At 67.7% G+C, this 15,237-nt stretch overlaps 1 protein-coding gene across 1 annotated transcript; it reads left to right on the plus strand.

The window, feature by feature from the left end:
- The first annotated feature begins 1,129 nt into the window (after positions 1 to 1,129).
- ABCA7 (ATP binding cassette subfamily A member 7) lies at positions 1,130 to 14,974 on the plus strand. Its single transcript, XM_074163782.1, has 50 exons — positions 1,130 to 1,195; positions 1,315 to 1,408; positions 1,626 to 1,767; positions 1,850 to 1,977; positions 2,049 to 2,170; positions 2,252 to 2,434; positions 2,659 to 2,748; positions 2,840 to 3,119; positions 3,223 to 3,362; positions 3,435 to 3,551; positions 3,672 to 3,851; positions 3,925 to 4,133; positions 4,230 to 4,406; positions 4,609 to 4,831; positions 4,935 to 5,156; positions 5,276 to 5,480; positions 5,563 to 5,679; positions 5,813 to 5,984; positions 6,182 to 6,313; positions 6,396 to 6,535; positions 6,616 to 6,753; positions 6,935 to 7,146; positions 7,285 to 7,357; positions 7,644 to 7,846; positions 7,988 to 8,036; positions 8,272 to 8,334; positions 8,778 to 8,795; positions 8,967 to 9,121; positions 9,226 to 9,350; positions 9,442 to 9,540; positions 9,729 to 9,924; positions 10,040 to 10,134; positions 10,369 to 10,401; positions 10,634 to 10,739; positions 10,839 to 10,913; positions 11,107 to 11,276; positions 11,347 to 11,524; positions 11,612 to 11,727; positions 11,920 to 12,064; positions 12,152 to 12,275; positions 12,380 to 12,509; positions 12,591 to 12,711; positions 12,822 to 12,884; positions 12,969 to 13,075; positions 13,324 to 13,465; positions 13,535 to 13,669; positions 13,748 to 13,851; positions 13,938 to 14,030; positions 14,139 to 14,376; positions 14,456 to 14,974. The coding sequence occupies exons 1-50, from the start codon at positions 1,130 to 1,132 to the stop codon at positions 14,603 to 14,605; spliced, it is 6,795 nt and encodes a 2,264-aa protein (XP_074019883.1). The 3' UTR covers positions 14,606 to 14,974.
- The last annotated feature ends 263 nt before the right edge of the window (positions 14,975 to 15,237 follow it).

The raw sequence follows: 15,237 nt of genomic DNA on the forward strand, positions 1-15,237 counted from the left end.
CTCGGCCCCCCTGCTCCACCGGTGTCACCCCCACCCTGGCAGCCGGGGCGCTGGGTCCCCCCATCGCTCCCGCTGCGGCGGAGGACGGGTGGCACGGCTGTCCCCGAGTCCCGGTGCCCCCTCGGAGGGGTCCCCCCCCAGGACCCCGCTCCGGTGCCGCTCGTGTCCGGCCCCGCAGGCCGATTAGCCGGATTTCCCGGAGGGATCCTAATCCCGCCGGCTGGTGCCCGCTTATCCCCGCCGAGCCGGGGACCCGGCTTAGCCCCGAGCGCGGGCAGAGCCCTCGGGCCCGACCCCCGGCCCGACCCCCCCGGCGGGTGAGTCTGCAGCTTCGGTCGCCAACCCGGGATGCGCGGGTGGCCCGGGGCCAGCTCCGGAGCTGGGCTTTGCCGGGCGGGAAGCTGCGAGTTCGGTCGTGCCGCCTCTGCCGGAGCTCGGCACGAAGCCGGCCCGCTGGAAGCGGGGGGGCTGCCGGGTCCGGGGGTGGGTGAAGTCTCAGGATGTGGCCGGGCGCGGGGGCTCGCAGGGACGAGGCTGGGGAAGGGACGAACCGGAGCTGCTGGGGGCAGGACAGCTCGGGGGGCACCTGGGGGGGCCTGGGTGTCTGAGCTCCGGGGGCGTCGAAGTGCTTCCCCCTCCCAGAGTGGTGTCGTGGGTGCCGAGGGTCTCACCAGAAATACCAGACCCCGCTGGTGGCCCGGCCACATCCCTCACACGGGGAAACTGAGGCACGGGCTGGTCTCCGGGGCTCGGAGCCCCTCTCGTAGCCAAGGCTTTTGGGGGGCCCGGCTGCTCCCCGTGCTTGGCGGGGTGAGTGAAGCCCGTTCGTGGCTCCTCGCACAGCGCTGACCTGGAGGGACTTGCAGAGCTTGTGCTCTAGTTTGCTGCTTTTGGTTTAGAAAAGAATGCGATTTGAGGGCTTTGCTCCGGAAAGGAGCTTTGCTGCTGGAATGCGGGGCTGGCTCCTGCCACCCCACCCCCCCCAGCTGGGACCAGCGCTGTGCCTGGGGTGCCACAAGCCCCGAGCCAGAGGGAAACAAGAGCCCACAGCTCAGCACTAACCCCCCCTGCTCTCTCCTGCAGCCAGAGCCAAGCGGGGCGCAGGGCAGGTGCCCCCCACGCCCCCACCATGGCCGTGGGCACCCAGCTGGGGCTGCTGCTCTGGAAGAACTTCACCTACCGCCGACGGCAGCGGGTGAGTGGGTCCCCCAGGGAGGGAGGGTGCCTGGAGCTGCTGGGTCCTGGTGTGGGGGCAGGCAGAGCCCTGGATGCCAATGGGGACCATGACCCCCCCCAATCATGGGTCTCCCCCAGATCCAGCTGGCCATCGAGATCCTCTGGCCCCTCTTCCTCTTCTTCATCTTGATCTCGGTGCGACAATCCCACCCGCCCTTCCAGCAGCACGAGTGTGAGTGTCCTGTGCCCTCTGGGGCGGCCCCACCTGGGACCCCCCCTTGTCCAGAAGCCCTGCGGGGCCCCACCATGGCCCTGGGTGGCACCAGGGAAGACAAACCCGGGAGGCGGAGATGAGCTGGGGGCTCACTGGCATCTCCCTGCATGGGGGTGTTACCCATGTTCCCCCATGTTCCCCCCCAACCTCAGGCCCTTCTGTCCCTCTCCCGCAGGCCACTTCCCCAACAAGGCACTGCCCTCGGCAGGGACCCTGCCCTGGCTCCAGGGCATCATCTGCAACATGAACAACCCCTGCTTTCGGCACCCGACGGCAGGAGAGGCCCCCAGCGTGGTGGGCAACTTCGAGGGCTCCATGTGAGCGGCAAAGGGTGGGGGGCTGCGGGGCCTGCCCAGGCAGCGGGACCAGGGTCTCACCATCTGCCCCGTGCCCCTGCAGCCTCTCCCGCCTCCTGACCGAAGCCCGGCAAATCCTGCTCCGCACCGACGGGCAGCGGCTCCTGCGCAGCTTCTCCCAACTCCTGCCGGTCCTGCGCCGGCTCCAGGGAAATGGGGCTCAGCAGAGGGGTGAGCACTGGGGACTGGGGTTGCTGGGGGAGTGAGACCCCCCTGGCTGACCCCTGTCGTCCCCCCCCCAGCCCGGCCAGTGAGAGACTACCTGAGAGAGAACGAGACCTTCTCATGGTTCCTCCAGACCAACACGTCTCTGCCGCCGGCGCTGGTGGAGGAGCTGATGGGGGCTCAGCTCAGCCCCCGCATCGTGAGTGTTGGTGTGGGGCCTGCTTCTGGTGCCCACGGTGCCAGTGCACGTGGCGTGACCGACCCTCTCTCCTCGCCCCAGTTCTCCCTGGCAAGCGCCCGTCTCCCGCTGAAGGCCGTGGTCTGCAACGCTTCAGAGCTGGGGGGCTTCCTGGTGGGGGGCAGCCAGCACCTGCAGCAAGAGCTCTGCGCCCTGCCCGGCCCCCAGCTCCGCGCCATGGAGGGCTCCTTCCTCTCCCAGCTCGACCTCCCCCGGCTCCTGGTGGTGAGCCCCCCGCCCCACCACAGAATCATAGATTTATAGACTGGTTTAGGTTGGAAGGGACCTTAAAGACCATCTGCCAGGGTCAGGGACACCTCCCCCTGGACCAGGTTGCTCAAAGTGCCATCCAACCTGGCTAAGCTGGGTGCTGGAGGGCACTGGGGCAGAGATCCACCCCCAAAAGGGGCTGTGACACCCCCCCCCCCTTCCCATGCCCCCCATTGCAGGAGCAGCTGAGCTCAGAGGTAGGTGGCATCACTGGCACCGTGGAAGCCTTGGGCACCTTCCTGCGGGATGCAGCGTCCCTGATGGAGGAGGTAGCTCCCCTACTCCACCCCCCACCCCCCGTGCACCCCACGGCATCCCTGGGTGTCCCTGTGCCCCACAGCCCCACTCTGCTCCCCCCAGGTCTCCTCCATGACCAGCCTCGCTGAGCTGCGGCGGGAGCTCGGGGCGCTGATGGCCACCAACGCCAGCTCTGCTGGCGTTGGTGGCCATCAGCGCCCCGAGCTCCCGCCGCAGCTCGGCTCGGGTGCCTTTGGGACCTTGTCACGCATTGCCTGTGGGCACCCCGAGGGTGGGGGGCTCCGGATCCCCTCCCTCAACTGGTACGAGGACAACGATGTCAAAGCCTTCCTGGACCGCAACAGCTCGGAGCGGAGAACCAAGACCCCGGGCAACACCAGTAGTGAGTGGGCTGGGCTGCAGGGAGGGGCGGGGGGGGGGGGGGCTCAGGTGGCTAGTTGGGGGGGGCAGGCTGGTGGCAAGGACTCGGCTCTGTCACCACCCAGGTCCCTTCTGCCGTGAGCTGGTCCGCAGCATGGAGTCCAGCCCCTTTTCCCAGATCTTCTGGAGGGGGATCAAACCCCTCTTCATGGGGAAGATCCTGTACACGCCGCCCGGCCCCGGCCCCGACAGCATCATGGCTGAGGTAAGTGGGGGGCTGGAGGGAGAATATGGGGGGGTCTCACCCCAACCCTGCCTCATTCCCCTCCTCCCGTAGGTGAACCGGACCTTCCGGGAGCTGGCGGTGCTGGGGGAGATGGGGGGCGCCTGGCGGGAGCTGGGACCCCGCATCTACACCTTCCTCAACAGCAGCCTGGAGATGCAGGTCCTCCGGGTGCGTGACCCCCAGACCCTCTCCCCATTGGGGACTGGGCTGCGGTGGGGTGTGAGATGGGGGTGCACTGGGGGGGGAGAGGGTCCTGGCTGGGAGCTGCATCACCCTGGTGCTTTGCAGGACCTGCTATTAGCCCCGGGGACAGCCCAGCTCCTGGATGGATTCCTCAATGGCACCTCCTGGAAGCTGCCGGCGCTGGTTGGGTTCCTGGGGGGGCCGGCGGCGGGGCCAGGCCCCACCTGGCAGGAGGTGTACGCCGATGCCGACACAGTCCTGAGCATGCTGTCACAGTTCATGGAGGTACATGTCACCCTGGCTACCTGGGCAGGCTGGCTCCCCCAGCCCCACTGAGCCCTGCCCACCCTGCCTGCAGTGTGTCTGCCTGGACAAGATTGAGGCGGTGGCCACCGAGGAGCAGCTGGTGGCCCGGGCCCTGGAGCTGCTGGAGGAGCAGCAGTTCTGGGCAGCTGTGGTCTTCCAGCCCCCCATCAACGCCACGGCCCCTGCGCTGCCCCCCCACGTCCGCTACAAGATCCGCATGGACATCGATGATGTCACCAGGACCAACAAGATCAAGGATAGGTCGGGGGACACCCACCCTTTCGGTCTCCATGGTCCCCGAGCATCCTGTGCCCATGCTGGGGGGGACCCCCTCCCAGCGCCATGCTCTCCCCCCAGGTTTTGGGACCCGGGCCCCGCAGCTGACCCCTTCAGCGACCTGCGCTATGTGTGGGGGGGCTTCGTCTATGTGCAGGACCTGGTGGAGCAGGCGGTGGTGCGGGTGCAGACGGGGGCTGCCCCACGGACAGGGGTCTATGTCCAGCAGATGCCCTACCCCTGCTACGTGGACGACGTGTGAGTGGGTGGCGGGGGGTGGCCCCAGCCCCCCCAGGACCCTCAAGTGACCCACTGCTGTGGGGGACGGGTCCAAGCACCCTGCAGCATTGCTGCCCCAGGGAGGTGGCACAGGGCTGGTCTATGCCCCAGGTGTCCCCTGCCTGGCGGTGGCCCCAGGGTGCCAGGCTGGAGGTGGAAGGGCTGGTGCCATCTCCCCCAGGTTCCTGCGGGTGCTGAACCGCTCGCTGCCCCTCTTCATGACGCTGGCCTGGATCTACTCGGTGGCCATGATCATCAAGGGGGTGGTGCACGAGAAGGAGACCCGTCTCAAGGAGACTATGAAGACCATGGGGCTGAGCAGTGGGATCCTCTGGCTCAGCTGGTTCCTCAGCAGCTTCATTCCCTTCCTCCTCAGCTCTGCCCTCCTCGTTCTCATCCTCAAGGCAGGTTGCAGGGCACAGGGGACAGCGTGGGTGACCTGGGGAGCATCGGGGCTGGGAGCCAGCACAGGGGGCTCCTCAGGGTTCAATCTGTCTCCATCCACAGCTGGGAAACATCTTGCCCTACAGCGACCCAGCCGTCATCTTCCTCTTCCTCGGCACCTTCTCAGTGGCCACCATCAGCCAGTGCTTCCTCATCAGCACCTTCTTCCCCCGTGCCAACTTGGCCTCGGCTTGTGGTGGCATCATCTACTTCTCCCTCTACTTGCCCTACGTGCTGTGTGTCGCCTGGCGCGACCACATCACCTTCCCGCTCCGTGTCCTCGTGGTGAGTGGCCATGGCTGCCCCCTCCCCTATGCCTCCCAGGCACCCTGAGTGGGGGGCTTTGGGCTGACCCCCCCACCGGCTGGTCTTTCTGCCCACGCTGCCATTCTTGCCGCCACCAGAGCTTACTGTCACCAGTAGCCTTTGGCTTCGGCTGCGAGTACTTCTCCCTCTACGAGGAGCAGGGGGTGGGCATCCAGTGGCACAACTTGGCCACCAGCCCTGTGCCAGGAGACCCCTACAACTTTGCCACGGCCATGGGGCTGCTGCTGCTGGATGCTGGGCTCTATGGCCTGGCCACCTGGTACCTTGAGGGTGTCTTCCCAGGTGAGTGTAGACCCCCAGTCCCCAGCAGCCCCCCTGGACCCCAGCAGCCCCCCCAGCCCCACTCAGTCCCCATCTGCTGCAGGTCAGTATGGGATCCCCAAGCCCTGGAATTTCCCCTTCCTGAAGAGCTACTGGCTTGGAGAGCCGTCCTCAGCTGGGCACCCTCCCTATCCCACCAGCCCTCTCTCTGCACCCCAAGGTGAGCCCTTGCCCACCCTGGAGTTGCGTGGCCGCGGGCTGGTAGCCACCGAGCTGGGCTCAAGCCCTTCCGCCCGGGCTTTGCCCCCCGGTGAGGGGTCCTGTCCAGGATGTGACCCTCTGGTGGGTTCCAGTGCTGGTGGAGGAGCCGCCTGCCCAGCTCCAGCCCGGCGTCTCCATCCGCAACCTGGTAAAGATTTACCGCAGCAGCAGCCGCGTGGCCGTCAATGGGCTGAGCCTGGACTTCTATGAGGGGCAGATCACCTCCTTCCTGGGCCACAACGGGGCTGGCAAGACCACCACCATGTGAGCTGGGAGGTGGAGGCCACGGTGGGGACGGGAGCTGAGCCTGGCTCTGCCCTGGTGCTGCGACGTTCCCGTCCCATCTGCCCCAACATGAGTCCCCACGAGGCCAGGTGCTGAGCACCCTGCATAGAATGGGGCACCCAAGCCCCACTGGTCCTGCTCTCTGTGACCCCCTTTCCCCACTGAACCCCCTCCAGGTCCATCCTGACCGGCCTCCTGCCTCCCACTGCCGGCACTGCCTATATCCTGGGCTGGGACATCCGCTCTGACATCGACAGCATCCGCAAAACCATGGGGATGTGTCCCCAGCACAACGTGCTCTTCGACATGTAGGGGCAGGGCGGGCAGGGGAGAGGGATGGGGGGCTGGCATGGGCTGGGCTGCCCCCCCTCACCCCCCCCCTCACCCCAGCCTGACGGTGGAGGAGCACGTCTGGTTCTACGGGCGGCTGAAGGGGCTGTCGGAGGAGCAGGTGAAGGCAGAGATGGAGCAGCTGATTCAGGACACGGGGCTGCCCCACAAGCGACGGGAGCAGACCAGGAACCTCTCAGGTGTGTGGGGGGCAGGACTGGCACCTGAGCAGGGGTCCACAGCCCCAGAACCCCCCAACACTGTCCCTGCTGCCCCTCAGGAGGGATGCAGAGGAAGCTCTCAGTGGCCATCGCCTTCGTGGGTGGCTCCCGGGTGGTCATCCTGGACGAGCCCACTGCCGGCGTCGACCCCTACTCCCGCCGCAGCATCTGGGAGCTGCTGCTCAAGTACCGCAAAGGTCAGGGCTGGGAGGTGTGGGGGAACCCCGTTTCCCCCTCCAAGCATCTGAGCCCCCCAGCGCTGGAGAACCAGCAGCAGGGCCCCTGGGGCGAGCAGGGAGACATGCTGGTGGGGAGATGCTCACAAAGGGGGGTCCAGCGAGGAGGTTGGGGGTCCATCCTGCTGCCTGCCCCCCCCAGGCCGCACCATCATCCTGTCCACCCACTACATGGATGAGGCGGAGCTGCTGGGGGACCGTACAGCCATCATCTCGCAGGGACGGCTCTGCTGCTGCGGGTCCCCACTCTTCCTCAAGGCCAGGCTGGGCACCGGCTACCACCTCACCCTGGTGAAGCGGGAGCCGGTCGGGATGGGCGGCAGCACCGGCACCGTCCCCAGCACCACCAAAAAGGTGGGTCCCTTGGCCCTGCCGAGCATCAGCCAAGAGGGTGACCGGTGCCTCTGTCCCGGGGATCGGGGGGTTCCGAGCCCCAGGCTTGGGGCCGGGTCCTGCCACAGGGTGCCATGCTGCGGCCATCCTTTCCCGCAGGACAGCAGCGACTCAGAGCAGAGCAGTGACACGGGGCTGGGCAGCGAGCGGGGCAGCGAGGCCAGCGCTGTGGGTGAGGGTCCCATCCCTCCCTGTGCCCTCAGCACGGTGTCACCCCCCGGGTGCTCCCCACATGTCCCCCCTTGGCTGGGGTGGGGGCGTGGGTGCATTCAGCCTCACACCCTGCCCTGCCACCAGCTCTTGGCCCCCTTGCACTGGTGGGGCTCCCTGCCCTCCTGCCCCCTGCAGCCCCCCGGGGGACCCCCAGACCAGAATGCAGGGCACATGCCAGCTTTGGCCAGTTCCTGCGCTGGCCACCCGCTCCTGCCCCAGGCTTCCAGCCCTCCCTGTCCCCCCAGATGTGACCCAGCTCTCAGCACTGATCCAGAAGCTGGTCCCCGGCTCCCGGCTGGTGGAGGACATTGGGCATGAGGTGCTCTTCGTCCTGCCCTACAGCGGGGCCAAGGATGGGGCCTTCGGGGACCTCTTCCGTGAGCTGGACACCCGCCTGGGGGAACTGGGCATCTCCAGCTATGGCATCTCCGACACCACCCTAGAAGAGGTACCTGGAGGAGCTGTGGCTCCCGGGGTGCCCACCCTCCCTGGAGTTCTGCCAGGGGCTGCCCCCGACCTGGGGGATTTGCCTCACCAGGGTGGTGGGTGCTGGTGGCCAAATTTAATGCCAACCCCCTCACGCCCTCAGATCTTTCTGAAGGTGGCCCAGGACACGGGGCTGGACACCGACATGGCAGGTAAAATGCCTCGGTGCTGGCTGGGACTGAGATTCAGGGTGCTGGGGTGCAGGGCGGGGGCTGGGGGGAGATGCTCAGCAGCCTGGAGCAGAGGGATGCAGGTGTCCCCAGCACCCCAAGTGGCCCTCGCCCTTCCCAGGGCTGGGGTCCCCGCTGGGAGCACCCATGGGTGCAGGGAAGAATCACAGGCTCTGGCCTCGGTCCCACTCTGGTGCTCTCACCCCCGTTTTGTCAGGCACCAGGAGTGGAGCAGCCCCTGGCGAGGGGGGGGATGCAGAAGCAGCCGACGGGGAGCTGGGTAAGGAGGGGGGAGCTGGGTCCTGGGACCCCTGAGGTGCCCAGCCCCTGGGATGGGGCCACGGCACGTATCAGTCCAGGCACATCTATCCAAGCAGGCATCCCTTTGGACACGCATCCCTGCAGGCAGGAGGAGGCTCAGCCATGCTCCATCGCCCCTGCCCAGCCTTGGGGTGCCCCCCAGGGCATCGAGCAGGGCGAGGGGCAGGGACAGTGGTGGGTTTGGGGGAGCCTGGCTCTGTGCAGGGGTTGGGGTGGGACATGAAATCCCAGGGGAAGTATCCAGGCCCCTTCTCCTGGAGACAGAGCTGGTGTGGGGGCAGCCGCGGGGGTCTGGGGGGGCTGTGACAATCTGGGGAACTGGCTCTGCCCTGGGTTGGTGCTGACCTGGCCGGGCAGGTGCCGGCGTGGCTATAACCCCTCTTTCCTCTCCTTTACACTGAGCCAAAGGAGCCCGGCGAGGTAGGAGTCGGGGGCTGAGGGGAGGGCTGGGGGGCTCCCGTCACGTCCCTGCATGCAGCACCCCGACCCTGCTGGGGTGGGGGGACACCCCGACCCCCCCTCACCACCTAGCTGAGCCCCTGCCCCTCGCCACTGGCTCTGCCGAGGCCGGACCCATCTTTGTCCCCACAGCAGAGGAGTCCCGGGAGACCGACCTGCTGCGGGGGGGGGGCGGGCAGGCCTGCCGCAGGGTGAGGGGCTGGGCGCTCACCCGCCAGCAGCTCCGCGCGCTCTTCATCAAGAGGATGCTCCACGCCCGGCGCAGCACCCGCGGCTTCTTCGCACAGGTACAGCCGGGGGACCGGGACGGGATGGGAACGGGGCTGGGACGGCATGGAGGGGATGGGGCAGGGGGTGCGGAGCCAGCCCTGACCCCCGCCCCCCCCGGCAGATCGTCCTGCCTGCCGTCTTCGTCTGCATCGCGCTGCTCTTCAGCCTCATCGTGCCGCCCTTCGGGAAGTACCCGCCGCTGCGCCTCCGGCCCTGGATGTACGGGCAGCAGTTCACCTTCTTCAGGTGTGTCCCCATCCCTCTGTCCCCCCATGTCCCCCATCCCCGTGTCCCCTGTCCCCCACTGTCACCAGCTCACTCCCACATCTCCCGGCAGCAACGACGCCCCAGGGGACCCCGACACAGCTCGGCTGCTGGCCGCGCTCCTGGCCGAGCCAGGCTTCGGCACCGAGTGCATGAAGGATGCTGGGGAGGAGTGAGTGGCTGCGAGGCCGGGGGGGCTGGGAGGGGGCAGCTGGGGCTTGGGGGCAGCCCTGCCAGCCAGTGCCATGCCACGGGACCCCCCCAGCCATCCTCACAGTTTGGGGAAAGTCCCGATGCTTCTGGCTCACTCCAGGCTAGTAACAGGGGTCTCTCTCTCCCCCCATGGTGCTGGGTGCCCAGGACAGGGCCGTGCCCACCAGCTTCCCACCCCGATGGCTTCTCGGCCCCCCCAGCCCCCCCAGCCCTGCTGGAAACGCTGCAACATGGGAACTGGACGCAGGCTGAGCCGTCCCCTCCGTGCCAGTGCAGCGGGCCGGGGGCTCGCAGGATGCTGCCTGACTGCCCCAAGGGGGCCGGGGGGCTCCCACCACCCCAGGTAACCCCCAGCTCACAGTGGGGGGCACCAGCGCTGCCGGGTGCGGGTGCAGGCAATGCTCTGGGGAGGCCAGTGGGTCTGTGTGTCCGTCCAACCCATCTGTCCGTCCCCCCAGGTGCAAAGGGGCACAGGCGACATCCTGCAGAACCTGACGGGCAGGAACATCTCCGACTACCTGGTGAAGACCTACCCCCAGATCATCCGCCAGGAGTGAGTGCTGGGGCCGGGGGCACCCTGGGGACGTCGCTGGGGACACGGCAGGGAGGACGGGGCAGGGCTTTGGCACAGGCTGCCACCGCGCTGGAAGCAGGGAAGGACACTGGGGACCAAACCCCGTGAGGGCACCGCGGGGTAAAGGGGGAGCTGCTGGGGGACTCGTGGCCGGGCAGGTGCTGCTGTAACCTCTCCTTGGGGGTGTTTCTCCCCCCACCCCATTTCTTTCAGGCTGAGGAACAAGAAGTGGGTGAACGAGCAGAGGTGAGCCTGGGGGGGCTGGAGCAGATAGGGTGTGGGGGGCAGGAGCTTCCCTATGGAGTCAGGGCAGAGCCTGAGCCATCCATGGGCAGAGTCCTCATCTGGGCAACCTCAGCCCTTCCCTGCGTGCCCCTCACCGTGGCCTCTGGGCAAGCGGGGTGCCCAGGGCAGGGTGGAGGGGCCAGGAGGGGTTCCGTGGGATGGCAGGTTTGGAAGTGCCCTTCCATCCCTGCAGGTACGGTGGATTTTCCCTGGGCGCTGGCAGCTCCCAGGCCCTGCCGTCGGCGCTGGAGGTGGATGAGGTGGTGCTGGAGCTCCAGGCGCTCTTCAACATCACCCTGGTACGGCTGGGGCTCAGGTCCCCCAGCTCAGCTCTGGCATCCCAGCGCTGGGAGGGCTCTGGCCCAAGCCTGCTCCTCACTCCCTGTTCCCGCATCCAGGGCAGCCCCTCGGACCGGCTCCTGCGCAACCTCAGCCGCTTCATCGAGGGCTTGGACGCCCGCAGGAACATCAAGGTACGTCTGACCCCAAGAGAGAGCTGTGGGGCAGCGGGGATGTGGCACCTGGGTCCCCGTCCGGAGTGGGAGCATCTTGAGAAGATCTGATCTCAGCCTGAGCCAGGGGGCAGTGGGAGCCCCTCGGGGTGCTGTGGGCACAGGGCTGGGGTGGGAGGGAGTCTCTGAGACACCGGGCTTCCCTGGGCTGCAGGTCTGGTTCAACAACAAGGGCTGGCACGCTATGGTCTCCTTTGTCAACGTGGCCAGTAATGGGCTGCTGCGTGCCCGGCTGCCCGCCGGGACCGACCCCGCGCTCTATGGCATCACGGCCACCAACCACCCCCTCAACCTCACCAAGGAGCAGCTCTCGGAGGCCGCCCTGTGAGTGCCGGGAACACGGGTCCCGCAGGGTCCCCTGCTGTCCCCGGCTGAGCCCTCCCCTCTGCGGCAGGATGGCCACCTCGGTGGACGTGCTGGTCTCCATCTGCGTGATCTTCGCCATGTCCTTCGTCCCGGCCAGCTTCGTGCTCTTCCTCATCGAGGAGCGGGTCAGCAAGGCCAAGCACCTGCAGTTTGTCAGCGGGATGAAGCCTGTCACCTACTGGCTGGGCAACTTCGCTTGGGACATGGTGCGGGTCGGGGACAGGGATGGGGTACAGCTCCAGGGGGGCCAGGTCCCATTTGTGACCCCCTCCCCGCCTTTTCCGTGCCCACAGTGCAACTACCTGGTCCCTGCGCTGCTGGTCATCCTCATCTTCCTCTGCTTCCAGCAGAAGTCCTATGTGTCCTCCGCCAACCTTCCCTCCCTGGTGCTGCTGCTGCTGCTCTACGGGTGAAGGGCTGGGGGAGCCCCCCCGGGGCTGGACCCTGGGAAGGAGGGGACACAGAGGGGGTTCTGAGCAGGGCTGGGGGCAACCTTGGCTCAGGGGGTCGTGGTGATGGGGGCTGGGTGCTGGCTTGTCCTGTTGTGCCCCCCGGGACGGGAGGTGCACCTTAGCCAGCCCCCATCTCTCTGCCCCTCCAGCTGGTCCATCACCCCCCTGATGTACCCGGCCTCCTTCCTCTTCAGCATCCCCAGCACCGCCTACGTGGCCCTCACCTGCATCAACCTCTTCATTGGCATCAATGGCAGCGTGGCCACCTTCGTGCTGGAGCTCTTCGTGGACCAAGTGAGCCCCTGGGCTTCCCCGGATGCCCCCCATGTCCCCATGGAGCTGGCACCAGCTCCCCCACCCCTCTCCTTGCTGCCCCAGCAGAAACTCAATGACATCAACCGCGTCCTGAAGAAAGTTTTCCTCATCTTCCCCCACTTCTGCCTGGGCCGAGGCCTCATTGACATGGTGAAGAACCAGGCGATGGCCGACGCTTTTGAGAGGTTCGGTGAGTCCGGGGGCATCGGGGCTGCTCCCCCTCCCCAAAGCCCAGCCAGCGCGGGGGCCCTCCCTGGTGTCGCCCTCTTCTACAGCCCCTTTCACCACTCACAGGGGACAAGCGCTTTGTGTCCCCACTCTCCTGGGATCTGGTGGGGAAGAACATGTTCGCCATGGCCATCGAGGGTGTCATCTTCTTCCTCTTCACCCTCCTGCTGCAATACCGCTTCTTCCTGCGGCTGGGGTGAGGACCGGCCGTGGGGCAGCCGTGGGGCAGCCATGGGGTGGGCAGCCCTGGAAGTGCCCCTGCCGTTGTTGCCCCCAGGCCACGGGCTCTGCAGCTGCCCTCGCTGGGGGAGGAGGACCAGGATGTGGCCCGGGAACGGGCGAGGGTGGCCAGCACCCAGCCACACGGCCACCTCCTGCTGCTGAAGGACCTGACCAAGGTGTGTGCCGTGGGGCTGGATCCTGCCCCGGCCCTTGCTGCGGGGGTCCAGCCTCTCCTGTAGCCCCCGGTCCCGCTGGTGAGTGACAGGCGGGGGGCTCTGCTGTGCAGGTCTATCGGCGCAGGAGGGCTCCGGCTGTGGACCGGCTCTGCGTGGCCGTCCCCCCTGGGGAGGTGAGTGCCGGATGGACAGACGGATGGACGGACAGCACCGTGGGCATGGTTGGGGCTGCTGTAACCCCCATCTGTGCCCCGCAGTGCTTCGGCCTCCTGGGGGTGAACGGCGCAGGGAAGACCTCCACCTTCAAGATGCTGACGGGGGACACGGAGGTGACCCTGGGGGAGGCCTGGCTGAAAGGGCACAGGTGGGCGAGACAGAGGGACCCCACAGCCAACCCGCTGCTCCCCCTCTCCTTGTCCCCACGTCATCCCTGTCCCCACCCTGTGCTCCTCCTTGCCCTCATCCCTGCAGTGTGCTGGCGCTCGGCTTCATCCTCATCCTCATCCCCGTAGCGGGCTCATCCCTGTTCCCACAGTGTGCTCAGCCTCGTCCCCATCCCTGGAGCTTGTCCCCGTCCCCGCAGCGCGCTCAGCCGTGTCCCCGTCCCTGTAGCGTGCTCACCGACCTACAGTCCGTCCACCAGCAAATGGGCTACTGCCCCCAGTTCGATGCCATCACGGACCTGCTGACAGGACGGGAGCACCTGGAGTTCTACAGCCGCCTGCGTGGTGTCCCAGAGGAGGAGACCCCCAGGGTAGGGCCCGCGCCCTGGCCCCCCCAGCCCAGGGCACCCCCATCCTCATCCCCTCCTCATCTCTGGCAGGTGGCCCAGTGGGGCATCGCCAAACTGGGGCTGGAGCCGCACGCAGACCGGCCAGCGGGCAAGTACAGCGGGGGCAACAAGCGCAAGCTCTCTACGGCCATAGCCCTCCTCGGCTCCCCCCCCGTCGTCTTCCTGGTGAGTGGGGGGAGTGGGGGGCTCCCGTGGCAGTGCCTGGCCCTGCTGGGGCTGACATGGCCACCGGGGCTGTCGCAGGATGAGCCCACGACGGGGATGGACCCGCGAGCCCGGCGGTTCCTGTGGGACTGCATCCTCAGCGTCATCCGGGAGGGCAGGTCCGTGGTGCTCACATCCCATAGGTGAGCCCCCACCCCTCTGCCCCCATGGCACCCCCAGAGGGGAGCACCCTTCTGCCCCCCAGGCCTCACACCTTGCCCCCTGGCAGCATGGAGGAGTGCGAGGCGCTATGCACCAGGATGGCCATCATGGTCAACGGCCGGTTCCGCTGCCTGGGCAGCGTCCAGCACCTCAAGAACAGGTAACGGGGCCGGGGGCTCGGGGAGGGCTCTGGCGGCGAGGGGCGGCCACCCTGCAGGGGACAGGGACACAGATGGACCCTGCAGCGATGTCCCCCTCTCCCCTGCAGGTTTGGGGATGGCTACACAGTGGTGGTGCGGGTTGGTGGCCCCGGGCCGGGGCCAGTGGAGAGCCTGATGCTGCGCCAGTTCCCTGGCATCGTGCTGAAGGAGCGGCACGGGGGGCTGCTGCAGTTCCAGCTCCCCTCCCGCGCTGCCTCCTTGGCCAGCGTCTTCAGCGTCCTGGCAGCCCACCGCGGCCCCTGCCACATCGAGGACTACTCCGTGTCCCAGACCACCCTCGACCAGGTGACGGGAGACACGGGGCACAAGGGCATGGGGGAACGGGGTCCTGCCGGCGCTGCCCCTCACCCTGCCCTCCCTGCAGGTCTTCGTGCACTTTGCCAAGGAACAGAGCGACGAGGACCCCGAGGGGGCCACGACCCCAGGGCAGGATGCGGCCCTGGTGGCCCCCAGCCCCGGGAGGAGGCTGACACCGTTCCTGGAGGACGATAGCTACCAGGAAAGCACTGTCTGAGTGGGGCACAGTGCCCCACGGAGCCCTCCCCAGCCGTCACCACAGCATGACCGGGGGTCCTGGGGCTTCTGGGCACCCCGGACCCCCAGAGCTGCATGGGGGGGCCTGGACGCGTCCCGCCTGCCATCAATTCCCAGGACGCTCCAGGTGCTGGGGAGGGTGAGAGCACCAGGGCAGGGCTGGCCCCAGCTCCCCCTCGGCGGGCTGTACCCTCCGGGGGGCTGAGTTGGACATGGGGGGGGCTGCCCTGGGCCCGGGGAGGGGGGCTGGGGCTGGCCCTGGGACCCTGACTGCACAGAGCAGAGCCTGCTGTAAAGGAGTAATTAAATAAAGACCCGTGGTACTGCCTGGGGGGCTCACTGCCCTTGCACCGCTGCAGCCCCACTGGGGGACACGGGGCAGGGGGGCACAGCGGGATGGGGGGCAGCAGGGTGGCCCTCGCACAGGTGACACAGAGAGGCCAGCCCGTTCCAAGCACCTCCCTGAAGTGGCCGAAGGTCAGCCAGGGTCTTCCTCACCCTGGATGGTCCCTGGGCAGGGGTGCCCGCCCGCCACTCCCTGGGGCTCCTTCCTCTCCACCTTCTCCCCATCCAGGGTGTCCTAGCAGGGACAGGGGTCTCAGCCCTCAGGCA

Source organism: Numenius arquata, chromosome 25, assembly GCF_964106895.1.
Source record: "Numenius arquata chromosome 25, bNumArq3.hap1.1, whole genome shotgun sequence".
NCBI lineage: Eukaryota > Metazoa > Chordata > Aves > Charadriiformes > Scolopacidae > Numenius > Numenius arquata.